We start from the raw sequence: 13,911 nt of genomic DNA, 5'->3' as shown, positions 1-13,911 counted from the left end.
GAGTCGGACACGACTGAACGACTGAACAACAACAAGGGCAAGTATTAACCCTAACAACATCTTTTGTTTTGAATATTCTGCTGCACTGCTCAGGGTGCTTTCGGACAAGGACCTTATGATGCCATTGCCCTGCCTATTTCATGGAATTTTAGAAGGAGTCCAGACAGCAACTTCTTCTACTTGTAACCTTCCCATTTTGTTTCTTCTGTTTTAACCCATCCTGGGTCCAACTTCTGAGCCATCAAGCTCTTTGTTTCGAACTTAGAATGGTGTTCGGGCAGTTATGTTCATTCTTTCTGCTTGTTCATCCCCCATGGAGTCTCAGCTCTATTAATAACCTGGGGTCCAATTGACCTTTAATATTTTCCCTGTGACTCTCCTTGCATGATTCTCTGCTATCCTCTGATGCCTGTCCTACTGCTTTTCAGCACTGTTCACCCCAGATAGATCCATTTGCCTTGTATATTCAGAGAGAAGGCTTTGTCCCTGTCAACACTGCAAGTAATTGATGATCAAAGCCATGCTTCTGGCTCTTTCTTGAAAATTTGGTACTTAATAGTGTCGTAAGTGGCATGAGGCCAATGCCCCATTTTTGAATTTGGAATTAATGCTGAGAAATCAGGGTGTGTGCCCACAGCATTTTGCTAATTCTTGGCAACCAACCAGGAAGTGGGTTCTCCTTCTGAACTCAGGTAATTATAGCTGCTGCTACACTATTTCTTTTCCTCCTGAATGTATCCATTTGTGCCCCAGTGGCTAACCATTTTCACCAGCACCAGGGCTTCCTTGGCTGCATAGCCTTCCCATCCCCTGCTCTACCATTTCCATAGCATCACCTTTCTCTTCTTATTTGGTAATCGCCAAGTTCCCCAATCATCTATTCAATATATTTGCTAGATAGGCCTTTTAGAATTGGTATGCTGGCCTGTGTGCTATGAGGCGAGTATACTTACCAAGCCAATTTTCTCATCTGTAATGAATGTGTGTGCGTTTATGAGAACAAACATCTGTAAAACAAATCAAGTCTATGTTTTGGGGATTTGAACAAGAGTATGAGCTCATTTCTCCAGTTTAGAAGTAGCTTTTCCCGATTTTGATAAGAACATAGTGCTTAAGTCTGCTCTGTGCAAACCATACCTCTAGTTAAAGGCCCCTTTAGACCAGTTATGTGTCCACATGAAAGAGGACGCTTGGCAACAGTCTCCTTGCTAGTGGCAGCGAAAAAAATGAAATAGGGGCAGGAAGATGCATGCTGTGATAAGTGTTCCTAAATGTAACGGAAAGCGGGTGTACTCAAGACAAGGATGGCATTTTTGGCACCTTCCCCATGTCAAGGAATGTGTCTTTCCACCCACAAGCATCAGGACTGTACTTCTCCTTGTCTTTCCTGCACCACTGCTTGCTCCCTAGCTCAGCAGATTAGAGGCAAAACCACCTGAAGACACAGGGTGTGGGCACCACCATGCACCCTAGAGTGGCATTCTCTCGTCCCAGGGAGTGGGCTAGTGGCACGCTTTCCAGAAATGTTAGCCACTAGTGTTCTACTGACAGAGAAGAACCCACCCAAGCATTACAGCAGTGAAGCGAGAGGTTGCCGTAACGCCCATAAACAGCTCCCCAGCACAGATCAGCCAAATTATATAGTGTCCCAGCCACACGAAAGCATTATTTCAGGAGCAAATTACGCCACATTGACAGGCTGCCAAAGGATTTACATACCATAGGACAAGGGGGACGGTTTAATTCCCAGGCATCTGTGAAAGGTCGGGGCTGGGCCAGCTCCTTCACCCGGGGTGATGCCTCTGCTTTCAGAGCTGCATGTGTCACTCGCACCTCGACAGGCTGTCTGGGTTTGACAAAGAAAACGGTAGCAACAGTAGACTACATATACACACATACAACTATTTTTATATATAAAAAGGGCACAGGAGTGCTCTTTTAGTTGAGTAGCAAAAAAGGGTGGGGTCTACTGTTATAAGCCTCAAAATTCAACTGCTTGTAAAAATGACACCTGTAGAACTAATCACTTGAAACACGGCATCCATAATCTACCTGAAGAGGTCTACAATTGTGCAAAGATTTAAACTAATCTGACACAAATTACCACAGATACAGCAAGTTAAAAAGTGCTGAAAATGGACACATTTGTATTGCTTTACTCAAGCTGCGATTCAGCATATATATTTCTTTCAAATTCTGGGGGAAACGACTGATGTACTTTATTCAGGTTTGTTGAGGAGGTGTGCCTTTCATTGGTTTGGTGAAATTCTGAGCAGCAGTTTAAAAAATATCAAAGTTTTTCTGCCCCATGAAAGGCTATGGCAGCAACTGCTGGCAAAGTTATTTTGGGCATGTTCAGTTTCACTGTGAAGCTAGAATGCTGCCAGTACCTTCCAGTGTTTGAATTCCACTGTTCCTGTAAGCATCCTGACAGTGTGGGAGGGGTATTGGGGAACTGTCAACTGACATAAGTGTGAGGTAGTTTTGAGGGCTGAGGGAATCACTGTCACGGATGAAGAGAGGGAGGAAAAGGAAAAACTTATGCTGGAATCCTGTGCGGGCTTGCTCAGAGGTAAGCTATTCTGAACATACAGGAACATACCTATTCATTTGTATACATTTACTCAATGACTTGTTTTTGTTTTGTTTTTAGGTTGTGTTTTTGTTTTTTTCAGAACACTGTAATAATGAATTTCCTTTTTAAAGACTTGGGAAATTAAATTATCAAAAAACCTGCTGGTTTTAGACCAGAGTTAAGGCTATCTCATGTTGGCCCAAGCTCCACAAAGCCATAAAACTGTATCTAAGCTTAACAGACATGCCCCATGGTCAGTAATGATGTGCAACGTTACAAATTGTGCTTGCTTACAAGCAACAAACAGGTCAACTCACAGGAGGATTCCTCTAGCAATACAGTAAGCTTCAGCTACTTCATAAAGCAATACAGGACCAGGATAACATGGGGCATCTTTGCTGGTCCCAGGCACTCCATTGGGGATTGAGCCTGAAAGACCAAGGAAAAGTGTGGGTGCATGGAGGGTAAGTTGTAAGCAAGCACAAGTTGTGACATTGTACAACATCATTACTCATCATGGCGCATGTCTGTTAAGGTGTCAGTTTCCAATTTCCTGGTTTTGTAGAGCTTGAGCCAAGATGAGATAGCCTTAACTCTGGCCTCACAGACATTTGCCAAATTTGATCACGGGCAAGTGGGCTGTCACAGTGATGGGCTGTCACAGTTTTTGGCAGTTCTCATGAATACAGGGCCAGTGTGGTGTAGTGGTTAGAGTGTCGGATTGGGAGCAGGGAGACCCGGTTATAGTCCTTACTTGGCCATGAAGCTCACTTGGTGACTTTGGGCCAATAAGTGACCCTCAGCTTAACCTACTTCACAGGGTTCTTGTGAGGATACAATGGAAAGGAGGACAATAATGTAATACCACCTTGGGCTCCTTGGCGGAAAAGATAGGATATAAATGTAACAAATAAAATAATACAAATTGCATTTCTTTCCCCACACCCTCCAGATTAGACGACTACACGAAAGAATAACTACGGCTGGCAGTGGTGAAAGTTAGGCATTATAGTCACATACAGAGTTCTAGCATCAGGTTTTAATGACGTGCAGGAGTTTTACCTATAGGCATAAAAAGAAATTGGAAAAAAGATCAGACCGAGAATTTTTCTTCATAGAATGCCACCAAACGAGGGACAGGGGCTATGCTTCTAAAATAAGACATGCTGGGGCTCAGGCCTTCATGGGAGCCCTGCCATCTGCCCCAGAAGGACACTGTGTTCCTTTATTCTAAACTGCAGGTGCAAAGAGGTGAGGAGAAAGACTCTTCGTACATCCTCAGCCATTTTTAACGGTAATGGTCAACAGAGTACTCCAGCCTTCCCCAACCTGGGGCCCTCCAGATGTGTTGGACTACAAGTCCCATAATCCCCAACCAGCTGGCTGGGGGATTATGGGAGTTATAGACCAACACATCTGGAGGGCCCCAGGTTGGGGAAGGCTGGAGTCATCGCTGCATATCAGCATCCAGACTTCATCTCTGATCTAGCTTCTACCTCTGGCTAAAACATGCATTTCTAGCACTAGTGACTGACCCTAGGAACCAGCACTGGATAGCACACATTCCAAGTCGAAATTTCAGCACAGACAGTCTGAAACTAACACATTACAACCACAGATCACAATGTTTATCTCAGATGAGGGGGAAACAATACATCCTTGTCTTGAAACCGGCCAATACATTTTAAAATGTTCCCAATATGTTCCAGTGTTAAACCGGCATCTTGTAAATTGCCTGCTTGTTTCTCAACTTTCACAACAATCTATACATGTGCAGTTAATTTTGCCTTTACAAGCATATTCCACCACCACCCCAAAGTGTGTGTGTGTTCGAAGGACTCTTCAGTTACTTTCTCCCACACCTGTCATTTCTGTAGTTTGCATTAACCTTCTTGGATTGACTCAGATCTTCTTGCCTTGAAGTTAAGACTGCAAAAGAAGGGGAGAATAGAAGTGAACTTTGATGAAGCATTGCCAGAGTGTGGCTAGAGCAGGTTCCTATCGTGCCTAGACCACCACCCCTCTCTTAACTTGCCATGTAGGGCTTGACTAACTGTTGCACATTGGGACCTAACTATTGTGCTAGGGCCTATAGCTCTGTGGCTGAACACATGATTTGTATGCAGGGGGTCCCAGTTCCAGCCCTCAGCCTCTCCAAAGGATTTCAGCTAGCAGAGCTCGGAAAGGCCCTCATCTGAGACCCCCAGGAGAACCACTGCTAGTCAATACCTTGCTAAGACAGGGGGTGCTGCTCAAGTGTGATTTAGACCAGAGCTGGATGAGGTAGCTGTAGTCTAAAACATCTAGAGGATACCAGGTTGGGGAAGGCTGGTTTAGAATGACAAGCGGGTGTGGAAGTGTGTCTCCATTGGTTTGTGAGAGCAGCTGAGTTCTCTTCAGGCTGTGGGATCAGCTGGTTGGACTCAACACAGTGCTGCAGCCAGGGCCAGCATCAAGGGTAGGCATGCTTGGGCATCTGCCAAGGGTCCACACCCCAGCAGGGCCCCCAGTTGCTCCTCCTCTTCACTATTACAACCTGCTTGTTCCCCTGCCTTTCATTCTAGCCCCGGCAACAGAGGAAGATGCCTCTCTGCCTGTCAAGAAAACAAGTGGCAACCATGATGAGAAAGAGGATGAGTATCAGGACCAGCTGGTGACAATGGTGGTAAGAAGGTAGGTGCACTGAGGGAGGGGGACCATTGAGCGTGCCAAGGGTCCTTCAAAACTTGGAGCTGGCATTGACGACACCCTTGATTCACAGAACTTTGTTTGTTTGACTTAGGGATGGAGGAGAAATTCATTCAATTCACATTTTCATGCAAACTTACCTAATTTTATACTTTTAGACCACTATGTGAACCAAAACCCAGCTACTCTTTGAAATTCGAACTTCTCCGAATTTTACCATGGAGTTCTCCAATTAAAAAATGTGTACAAAAATACATATATTTGGAGCAATACTGTTTAAAAATGCATTATATCAGGAAAATTGCTTGCAAAAAAATTGTGCATTAGGCAAAAATGCAAATATTAGGGGAAATGTGCGCAAAAATGCTTATGAATATTTAAGTGATTTTTTTTAAAAAAAAAACCTCAATGTTCAGGATGAAGTGCACTTATGGCTGGAGAAATTCCCAAAAGTTTGAGACAAACCAATCTTAAGACTGGAAAAATGAGGAACCAAGAGAAACTGAAATTGACAGATTCAGTCATCCCTAATCTGACTGAGGCACCAGAGCAGTGATGGCAGAGGAGATCAAATGTGAGACCTCCCCTGGAGCCTTATTCTAGCTTTCTAGTACCCATGATGGCAGAAACAGACGCAAGCAAACAGCCTCTTGACAGCATTACCTTTGTGTTTCAAAGAACAGCCAATCCTTTTTCTGTGCGCTTCCTGGCGCCAGGTGAAGGCCTTTTTATTTTCCAGCATTTTAGCGTCCTAGTCTTTTAGCTTTGCTGTTTTAAATATGTTACTGTATTTTAAATCTCTGCATTGCTGTAGGTTTTATTCTGGTTCTATTTTTATACTGTAGTTCTAAGTTTTTATATTTTATACTGTTTTTATGCCCTACTTTGTGGTTTTAATTTCTGTGAACCACCCAGAGAGCTTTGGCTATGGGGCGGTATAGAAATGTAATAAATAAATACAGGATGACGAAAATAGTCATGGTGATGCTAGTGTGATCCACAACCACTAGATGTTCAATGCTGTAAAGCAGGGGTGGCCAGAAAGTAGATCTCCAGATGTTTTGAATTTCAGTTCCCATTGGCCATGTTGGCAGGGGTTTCTAGAAGCTGAAGTCCAAAAAGTTGAAGTCCAAAACTTCTAGAGATCTACCTTCTGCCCACGCCTGTTGTGGAGCATGAATTCTGAATAACTTGCCTGGAACGGTGAATCTAGGATGTTCCTTGGGTATTTGATCTACCCAGTATACAGTAGGCCTGCAAAGAAACAGAGACAAGAGAGTTAAATAAATTGGAAATGTATGTCCGCTCCTGTCTACGTGGCACCTGCCCTTCTGCCCCTCTTGTCAAGAGGAACCCAGCATGTCTCTGCTGCCTGAACATTAGCCATCTCCCACCTCTTAATCACAGGGATTCACAAGAGCAACTAATAAAGCCCCCTCCCATTGTAAAAACATCAACAGTGGCAGAATCCAGCACTGAAATCACATATTGGCTTTAAAGCCACTTTAAAGCCCCTTCATGGATCACTGCCTTGTTGTGGCGAAGGAGCTTGCGTAACTCAGTGAAGCCATAAGCTATGCCGTGCAGGGCCACCCAAGACGGACAGGTCATGGTGGAGAGTTCTGACAAAATGTGGTCCACTGGAGAAAGAAATGGCAATCCACTCCAGTATTCTTGCCAAGAAAACCCCATGGAACATGTCACAAGGCTAAAAGAGATGACGCCGGAAGATGAGCCCCTCAGGTCGGAAGGTGTCCAATATACTACTGGGGAAGAGCAGAGGGAATTTCCAAGTAGCGCCAGAAAGAGTGAAGCGGCTGGGCCAAAGCCGAAAGGACACTCAGCTGTGGATGTGTCTGGTGGTGAAAAGAAAGTCCAATGCTGTAAAGAACAATATTGTTTAGGAAGCTGGAATGTAAGATCAATGAATCAAGGTAAGCTGGAGGTGGTCAGACATGAGATGGCAAGATTGAACATCGACATCTTGGGAATCAGCGAACGAAAATGGACAAGCATGGGCGAATTTAATTCAGGTGACCATTATATCTACTACTGTGGGCAAGAATCCCTTAGAAGAAATGGAGTAACACTCATAGTTAACAAAAGGGTGGGAAAAGCAGTACTGGGGTACAATCTCAAAAACGATAGAATGATCTCAGTACAAATCCAAGGCAAACCATTCAACATCACAGTAATTCAAGTCTATGCCCCAACCACTGAGGCCGAAGAAGCTGAGGTTGATCGGTTCTATGAAGACCTACAACACCTTCTATTACTAACACCAAAAAAAGATGTCCTTTTCATCATAGGGGATTGGAATGCTAAAGTAGGAAGTCAAGAAATCACCGGGATAACAGGCAAGCATGGCCTTGGTGTACAAAATGAAGCAGGACAAAGGCTAATAGAGTTTTGCCAAGAGAACACGTTGATCATAGCAAACACTCTTTTCCAACAGCACAAGAGGCGACTCTACACATGGACATCACCAGATGGTCAATACTGAAATCAGATTGGTTATGTCCTTTGCAGCCAAAGATGGAGAAGCTCTATACAGTCAGTCAAAACAAGACCTGGAGCTGACTGTGGCTCAGACCATGAGCTGATTCTTGCAAAATTTCAGCTTAAATTGAAGAACGTAGGGAAAACCACTACACCATTCAGGTATGACCTAAATTATATCCCTTATGAATATACAGTGGAGGTGAGGAATAGATTTTAGACCTGATAGAGTGCCTGAGGAAGTATGGACGGAGGTCCGTAACATTGTTCAGGAGGCAGCAACTCAATCCATCCCAAAGAAAAAGAAATGCAAGAAAGCCAAGTGGCTGTCTGAGGAGGCTTTACAAGTAGCTGAGGAAAGAAGGGAAGTGAAAAGCAAGGGAGAAAGGGGAAGATATACCCAACTGAATACAGAGTTCCAGAGAATAGCAAGGAGAGACAAGAAGGCCTTCTTAAATGAACAATGCAAAGAAATCGAAGAAAACAATAGAATGGAAAAGACTAGAGGTCTCTTCAAGAAAATTGGAGATATCAAGGGAATATTTTGTGCAAAGACAGGCATGATAAAGGACAAAGAAGGCAGGGACCTAACAGAAGCAGATGCGATTAAGAAGAGGTGGAAAGAATACACAGAAAACGATACAGGAAAGATCTTAATGTCCCTGATAGCCAGGAGAGTGCGGTCACTGAACTTGAGCCAGACATCCTAGAGAGTGAAGTCAAGTGGGCCTTAGGAAGCATTACTAACAACAGTGCTAGCGGAGATGACAGTATTCCAGCTGAGCTATTTAAGATCCTAAAAGATGATGCTGTTAAAGTTCTGCACTCAATATGCCAACAAATTTGGAACACTCAACAGTGGCCACAAGACTGGAAAAGGTCAGTTTACATTCCAGTTCCAAAGAAGGGCAATGCCAGAGAGTGTTCAAACTACTGTACAATTGCACTCATTTTACATGCCAGCAAGGTGATGCTCAAAATCCTACAAGCTAGGCTTCAGCAGAATGTGAACCGAGAACTACCGGAAGTACAAACTGGGTTTCGAAGAGGCAGAGGAACTAGAGATCAAATCGCCAACATTCGCTGGATCATGGAGAAAGCAAGAGAATTCCAGAAAAACATCTATTTCTGCTTCATTGGCTACGCTCAAGCCTTTGATTGCGTGGATCACAACAAACTGTAGCAAATTCTTAAAGAGATGGGAGTAGCAGACCACCTTACCTGTCTCCTGAGAAACCTGTATGAGGGTCAAGAAGCAACAGTAAGAACCAGACATGGAACAACTGATTGGTTCAAAATTGGGAAAGGAGTACGACAAGGCTGTATATTGTCGCCCTGTTTATTTAATTTATATGCAGAGTACATCATGAGAAACGCCGGGTTGGATGAATCACAGGTCGGAATTAAGATTGCCGGGACAATTATCAACAACCTCCGATATGCAGACGATACCACCCTAATGGCAGAAAGCGAAGAGGATCTAAAGAGCCTCTTGTTGAGGGTGAAAGTGGAGAGTGCAAAAGCTGGTTTGAAACTCAACATTAAAAAAACTAAGATCATGGCATCTGGCCCCATCACTTCCTGGCATATAGAAGGGGAAGAAATGGAAGCAGTGACAGATTTTATTTTCTTGGGCTCCAAGATCACCGCAGATGGTGACTTCAGCCATGAAATTAAAAGATGCTTGCTCCTTGGGAGGAAAGCTATGGCAAACCTGGACAGCATAGTAAGAAGCAGAGACATCACCGTGCCGACAAAGGTTCGTATAATCAAAGGTATGGTTTTCCCAGTAGTAATGTATGGCTGTGAGAGCTGGACTATAAGGAAGGCTGAGCACAGAAGAATTGATGCTTTCGAACTGTGGTGCTGGAGAAGACTCTTACGAGTCCCCTGGACTGCAAGGAGGACAAATCAGTCAATCCTAAAGGAAATCAACCCTGAGTGCTCATTGGAAGGACAGATACTGAAGCTCAAATATTTTGGCCACCTAATGATGTGAGAAAAGTCACTGGAAAAGACCCTGATGCTGGGAAAGATTGAAGGCAAAAGGAGAAGGGGACGGCAGAGGATGAGATGGCTAGATAGCAAGACCAATGCAATGAATATGAACTTGAGCACACTCCGGGAGAGAGTGCAGGACAGGAAGGCCTGGCTTGCTATGGTCCATGGGGTCACGAAGAGTCGGACACGACTGAACAACAACAACATGGCTTCTGTTGTGTCTTCAGCAGCAGTACTATATGGCACGATGATTTATGGAGACACTACCAATTCAAGCAGCTTTTCGAAGCCAAGCAGCTTCTCGGAAGCTACATGCCACCACCTCTGCAGGCTGAATGGTAGAGCCCCTGCTTTGTATGCAGAAAGTCCCAGGTTCGATTCCTGGCATCTCCAGGTAGGGCTAGGAAAGATCCTTGTCTGAGACCCTGCAGAGCCACTGCCAGTCAGGTGTAGACCAGCCTTCCCCAACCTGCTTGCCATCCAGATGTTGTGGACTTCAGTTCTCATCAGCCCCAGCAAATGGCCAGAAATCCTGACAGTTGTAGTCTAAAACATCTGGAGGACAACCAGGTACAGGAATACTGGGCTAGCTGGATCCGTGGTTTGACTCAGTATGAAGGCAGCAACTTGCTTTCCTATGAAAATGTGAAATAACCATGAGTTCAATATAAACTTGAAACTGCATGGCAGAGCTAACAACTGCTGCTGTTGCAACAAAGAGGTACACAGATAGTATGCTTGGCCGGTGGCTGTTGCTTAGGGTGACCCAGTTTTATTTTCTCTTTTCCTGCTCTTTTCTTACAGACAAGCTCTCTTATACTTGGGTCCTTTGGCTGCAATCCTATACCCACTGTCAGGTTTCCCTTTATGACCTGGACCCCTGAGCTACTCCTTAAGGATCTCTTCTTGCCTCTTGAAGAGTCCCACCTTCCTTCTTTTAAACTTTCCCTTCCCAGTAACCTGGGGTTTTGGCTGTCGACGCAGGGTGATGAACTCTCTAGACACAGGATTTAACCACAACAGTTTACTGGTAAATTAAAGCAATCAAATCACAACTAAAGGTATTTACACAATAGAGCTGAGTGATACAAAAGATCTTAAGATAAAATAAAAGTTGCAAAAACGCAAATTCCTTTATCCTGGCTCCACTTAGTCTTCTCCAGGTTGCTTCTTTCTGCTCCCTCGTCAGGCTCTGGTCTCCCTGACTCTGCTCTTACTGGCTCTCTCGCTCTCTTTATATACCCTCCTCTCTTTATATATCCTCCTCCTTACAACCAAAAGTACTGTTTCGAACCTGAAGAAATGAAACTTAACTGGGGAAAGGAAACTGAAACTTAATGGGCGAAATGAAACCACTTCTCTCAGGGATACCCTCCCCTCCAACCAAAACTCCAGGTCTTTAAGCCTTATCTTTTTTTCCCTTTGTCTCTGTAGACCTAAAACTTTCATACCCACATACCTGTTAAAGGGCAATCTTATGCATGTCTACTCAAAACTAAGTCCCATTGAGTTCAATGGGGCTCCTTCCCAGGTACATGGGTATTAGGACTGCAGCCCTAATATGAACTGCCAAACATGTATTTTATTTATTTAAGTATTTATAAGCCACTTTTCTGGACCAAGTGCACGCATGATGGCGAACAAAATACAAGTATCAAAATCACAATGCAGTGACAGAATATTATAACAAAGCCTTAAAATCCAAAAAATGCAAGAACAAGAATACATTAACAATGCATTGTTTGCTGTGGGCATAATGTCGATATTATTGTTACTGCACTTCTGATATGTTTTAAAATCAGCCTTCCCCAACCAGGTGCCTCTTAGGTCTGTTGGATTACAACCCCAGCATTCCTGGCTGGGCCTGTTGGGAGTTGGAGTCCAAAACATCTGGAAGGCATGAGGTTGGAGAAGGCTAGTCTGTTTTGTGAACTGCTTTTGAGCACAATGTATTTGTGGGAAAACATGGCATACACATAAACTGACTATGACAAACCACATTCTCACCTGCAGAAAACAACTTGGTGGTTAACTTTTGGCCGGGCCAGCATGCTGGTGCGGTCCTGCTTCTGGTTCCATTCTGGAGGCATCAGTTAGTAGAGCTACCAGCTCAAGAATCTTTCACAGATGGTATCCGGAGTAAATGGTCTCTACACGTCTGTTTCTGAGCAAGCGTTGAATGACTGCTACTGCCTGTTGGACAGGTGTCTGAGGGATGCCACAGGGCCAGGTCATGTGCAGGGGGTTGGTGGGAGGCGGAGAGAAACCATTCAAAGCTCAAGGTATCCTTTGTTCAGCTGATACTGCTCTTATCAAGATTGAAAAACACATGAGGTAAACAAAGCTTTCCTCTCTATCATTTAATAGAAGTTGGGCCTACAACAAAATGTTGCTGTGCTTAATGCTCCTGCTCGGGGTGTCAGCCAGCCAGCCAGCCAGCCCACCCACCCACGCCTTTCAGGGAGACTCCATTCCACCACCACCCCGTTTTCTGTTTTTCCCCACAACTGGCAGATGCTCAGGTTTCTGTGGCCACGGGGCATGCTCAGTATTCATTAGACCCTTTGGGGGCTCCCCACCTCCCCGGCCTTTACGGTTGTTTCCCTCACTGGCATTTTGTTTTTTGTATTTCCACAAACCCGCTATAATACCTCCCTCTTGTGTGTGGGTGGTGCTGTTTTGGTGAAAGATTGGCCCTCAGAGAACGGAGTTCATTATCAGTGTATTTGACCCAAATGACATTGATTGGCAGGAGTCATTTTTTAAAAAAATACATATATTTTCTATTCTCTTCTTTTTCATGCTTGGAGGATGGAGCTGTAGCTCAGTAGCAGAGCATCTGCATTGTATGCAGAAGGTTGTAGATTTGATTCCCAGCACCTCCAGCTAAAAAGGACCAGTTAGCAGGGGGTGGGAAAGCCTGGGGACCCTATTGAACTGCTACCAGTCAAATTAGACAATATTAAGCTAGATGGACGATCTGACCTGTCATAAGCCAGTTTCCTCTGATCTAGTCCTGAAGCAGTGTACCATGCTAATATGTTTCCAGTGCACATGACCAATTAGAACCAGTAATAATCATCAACACACAAAAAACAGCAAAAGCAGCCATTCTCAAAGGATCCTTAGAAATGGAAGACCTTGAGCTGCCATCGACAACTCAGCGAGGGAGGCTAGGGGCAGTGACAAGGTCAGGCATTTTGCTGAGGGCCAACACCCCAGCAGGTGTACACTGGCAAGAGATCCCTGGAGTTGCTTCTCCTCCTCACCATTGCAGCCCGCTTGTTCACCTGCCTCTCGCTCCGGCCCAGACGACACAGGAAGTGAGGAGGAGGAGCAGGAGACGCCATGGCCTCCTTGTTCCCTGGCTCTCTGCCTGTCAGGCAAGCAAGCGACAGCCATGATGAGAAAGAGGAGGAGGAACAAGAACAGCTGGTGACAATGGCAGTGAGAAGGGACATTCACTGAGGGAGTGGGTCTTGCCCAAGGGCCCTCAAAAACCTGGAGTCCCACTGCTGGGACTCTTCCATCCTGCCCATTTCTGCTTCTTTCTCTTTGCAGACTTGGTGCCTGGGGATTACATAACCAAATACGGCACCCAGGCGGTTTGGCATTCCCCAGTGCTCTGCCTGAGTACCATTTTACTTGAGCCTGTGTTACACTGCTGCCCTGTAGGGCAGGTTTGGGCAACTGGTGGCCCGCAAGATGTTTTGGCCTACAACTTCAGCTGGTCCAGAATGCTGCTACCAAACTTGTTGATGGGAGCAAAAACAGGTGGCAATGGTGATGAAGAGGTGCAAGTCCAGGGGGCTCTTGTCAGTGGCCCCCTGCTGGGATGTGGGCCCTCAACAGGTGCCCAACTGTGCCAACCCTTGACGCTAGCCCTGACACCCACAGGATTTTTTTTAAAAAATCCTGGGCATGTGAAGAGTAGCCGGAAACCAGTAGTGGCCACCTCCTGTCCCTCTAAGAACTAAGGGATTGAGGCTAAGGATTGCAGTTTTTATTTTATTTTGCTCACCAGGCAGTCTAGGAGTGACCATGAGTGTTTAAATAAAATTTAAACAGCTCTGTGTGTGGGTCACAGGCAGCCACAGCTGATTGAATCCAGGATTCGGGGCCTAAAGGGTTTTTTCCCCCTTCATCTA

At 44.9% G+C, this 13,911-nt stretch overlaps 2 protein-coding genes across 3 annotated transcripts in view; one reads left to right on the top strand and one right to left on the bottom strand.

Annotated features, from left to right (window-relative positions):
* SPMAP2 (sperm microtubule associated protein 2) overlaps positions 1–13,911 on the bottom strand; it is a 109,110-nt gene that overhangs the window by 8,265 nt on the left and 86,934 nt on the right. Inside the window, exons 3-6 of the mRNA XM_084826017.1 lie at positions 11,771–12,066; positions 6,459–6,517; positions 4,438–4,504; positions 1,720–1,846 (exon numbers count right to left, since the gene is read on the bottom strand). Coding sequence (XP_084682143.1) covers positions 1,720–1,846; positions 4,438–4,504; positions 6,459–6,517; positions 11,771–11,853 — 336 coding nt within the window. The 5' untranslated portion in view covers positions 11,854–12,066. The remainder of the gene's footprint in view (positions 1–1,719; positions 1,847–4,437; positions 4,505–6,458; positions 6,518–11,770; positions 12,067–13,911) is intronic.
* PALM (paralemmin) overlaps positions 1–13,911 on the top strand; it is a 99,589-nt gene that overhangs the window by 13,360 nt on the left and 72,318 nt on the right. For both annotated transcript variants that reach the window (XM_084826013.1, XM_084826011.1), the window contains exon 2: positions 5,140–5,248. In XM_084826013.1, coding sequence (XP_084682139.1) covers positions 5,140–5,248 — 109 coding nt within the window. The remainder of the gene's footprint in view (positions 1–5,139; positions 5,249–13,911) is intronic.

Source organism: Heloderma suspectum, chromosome Z (assembly GCF_057233095.1).
Source record: "Heloderma suspectum isolate Gila_16-S chromosome Z, 16-S_ref, whole genome shotgun sequence".
Classification (NCBI taxonomy): Eukaryota; Metazoa; Chordata; class Lepidosauria; order Squamata; family Helodermatidae; genus Heloderma; species Heloderma suspectum.
The sequence above is the reverse complement of the archived record's forward strand: the minus strand, read 5'-3'. Positions and strand labels throughout refer to the sequence as shown.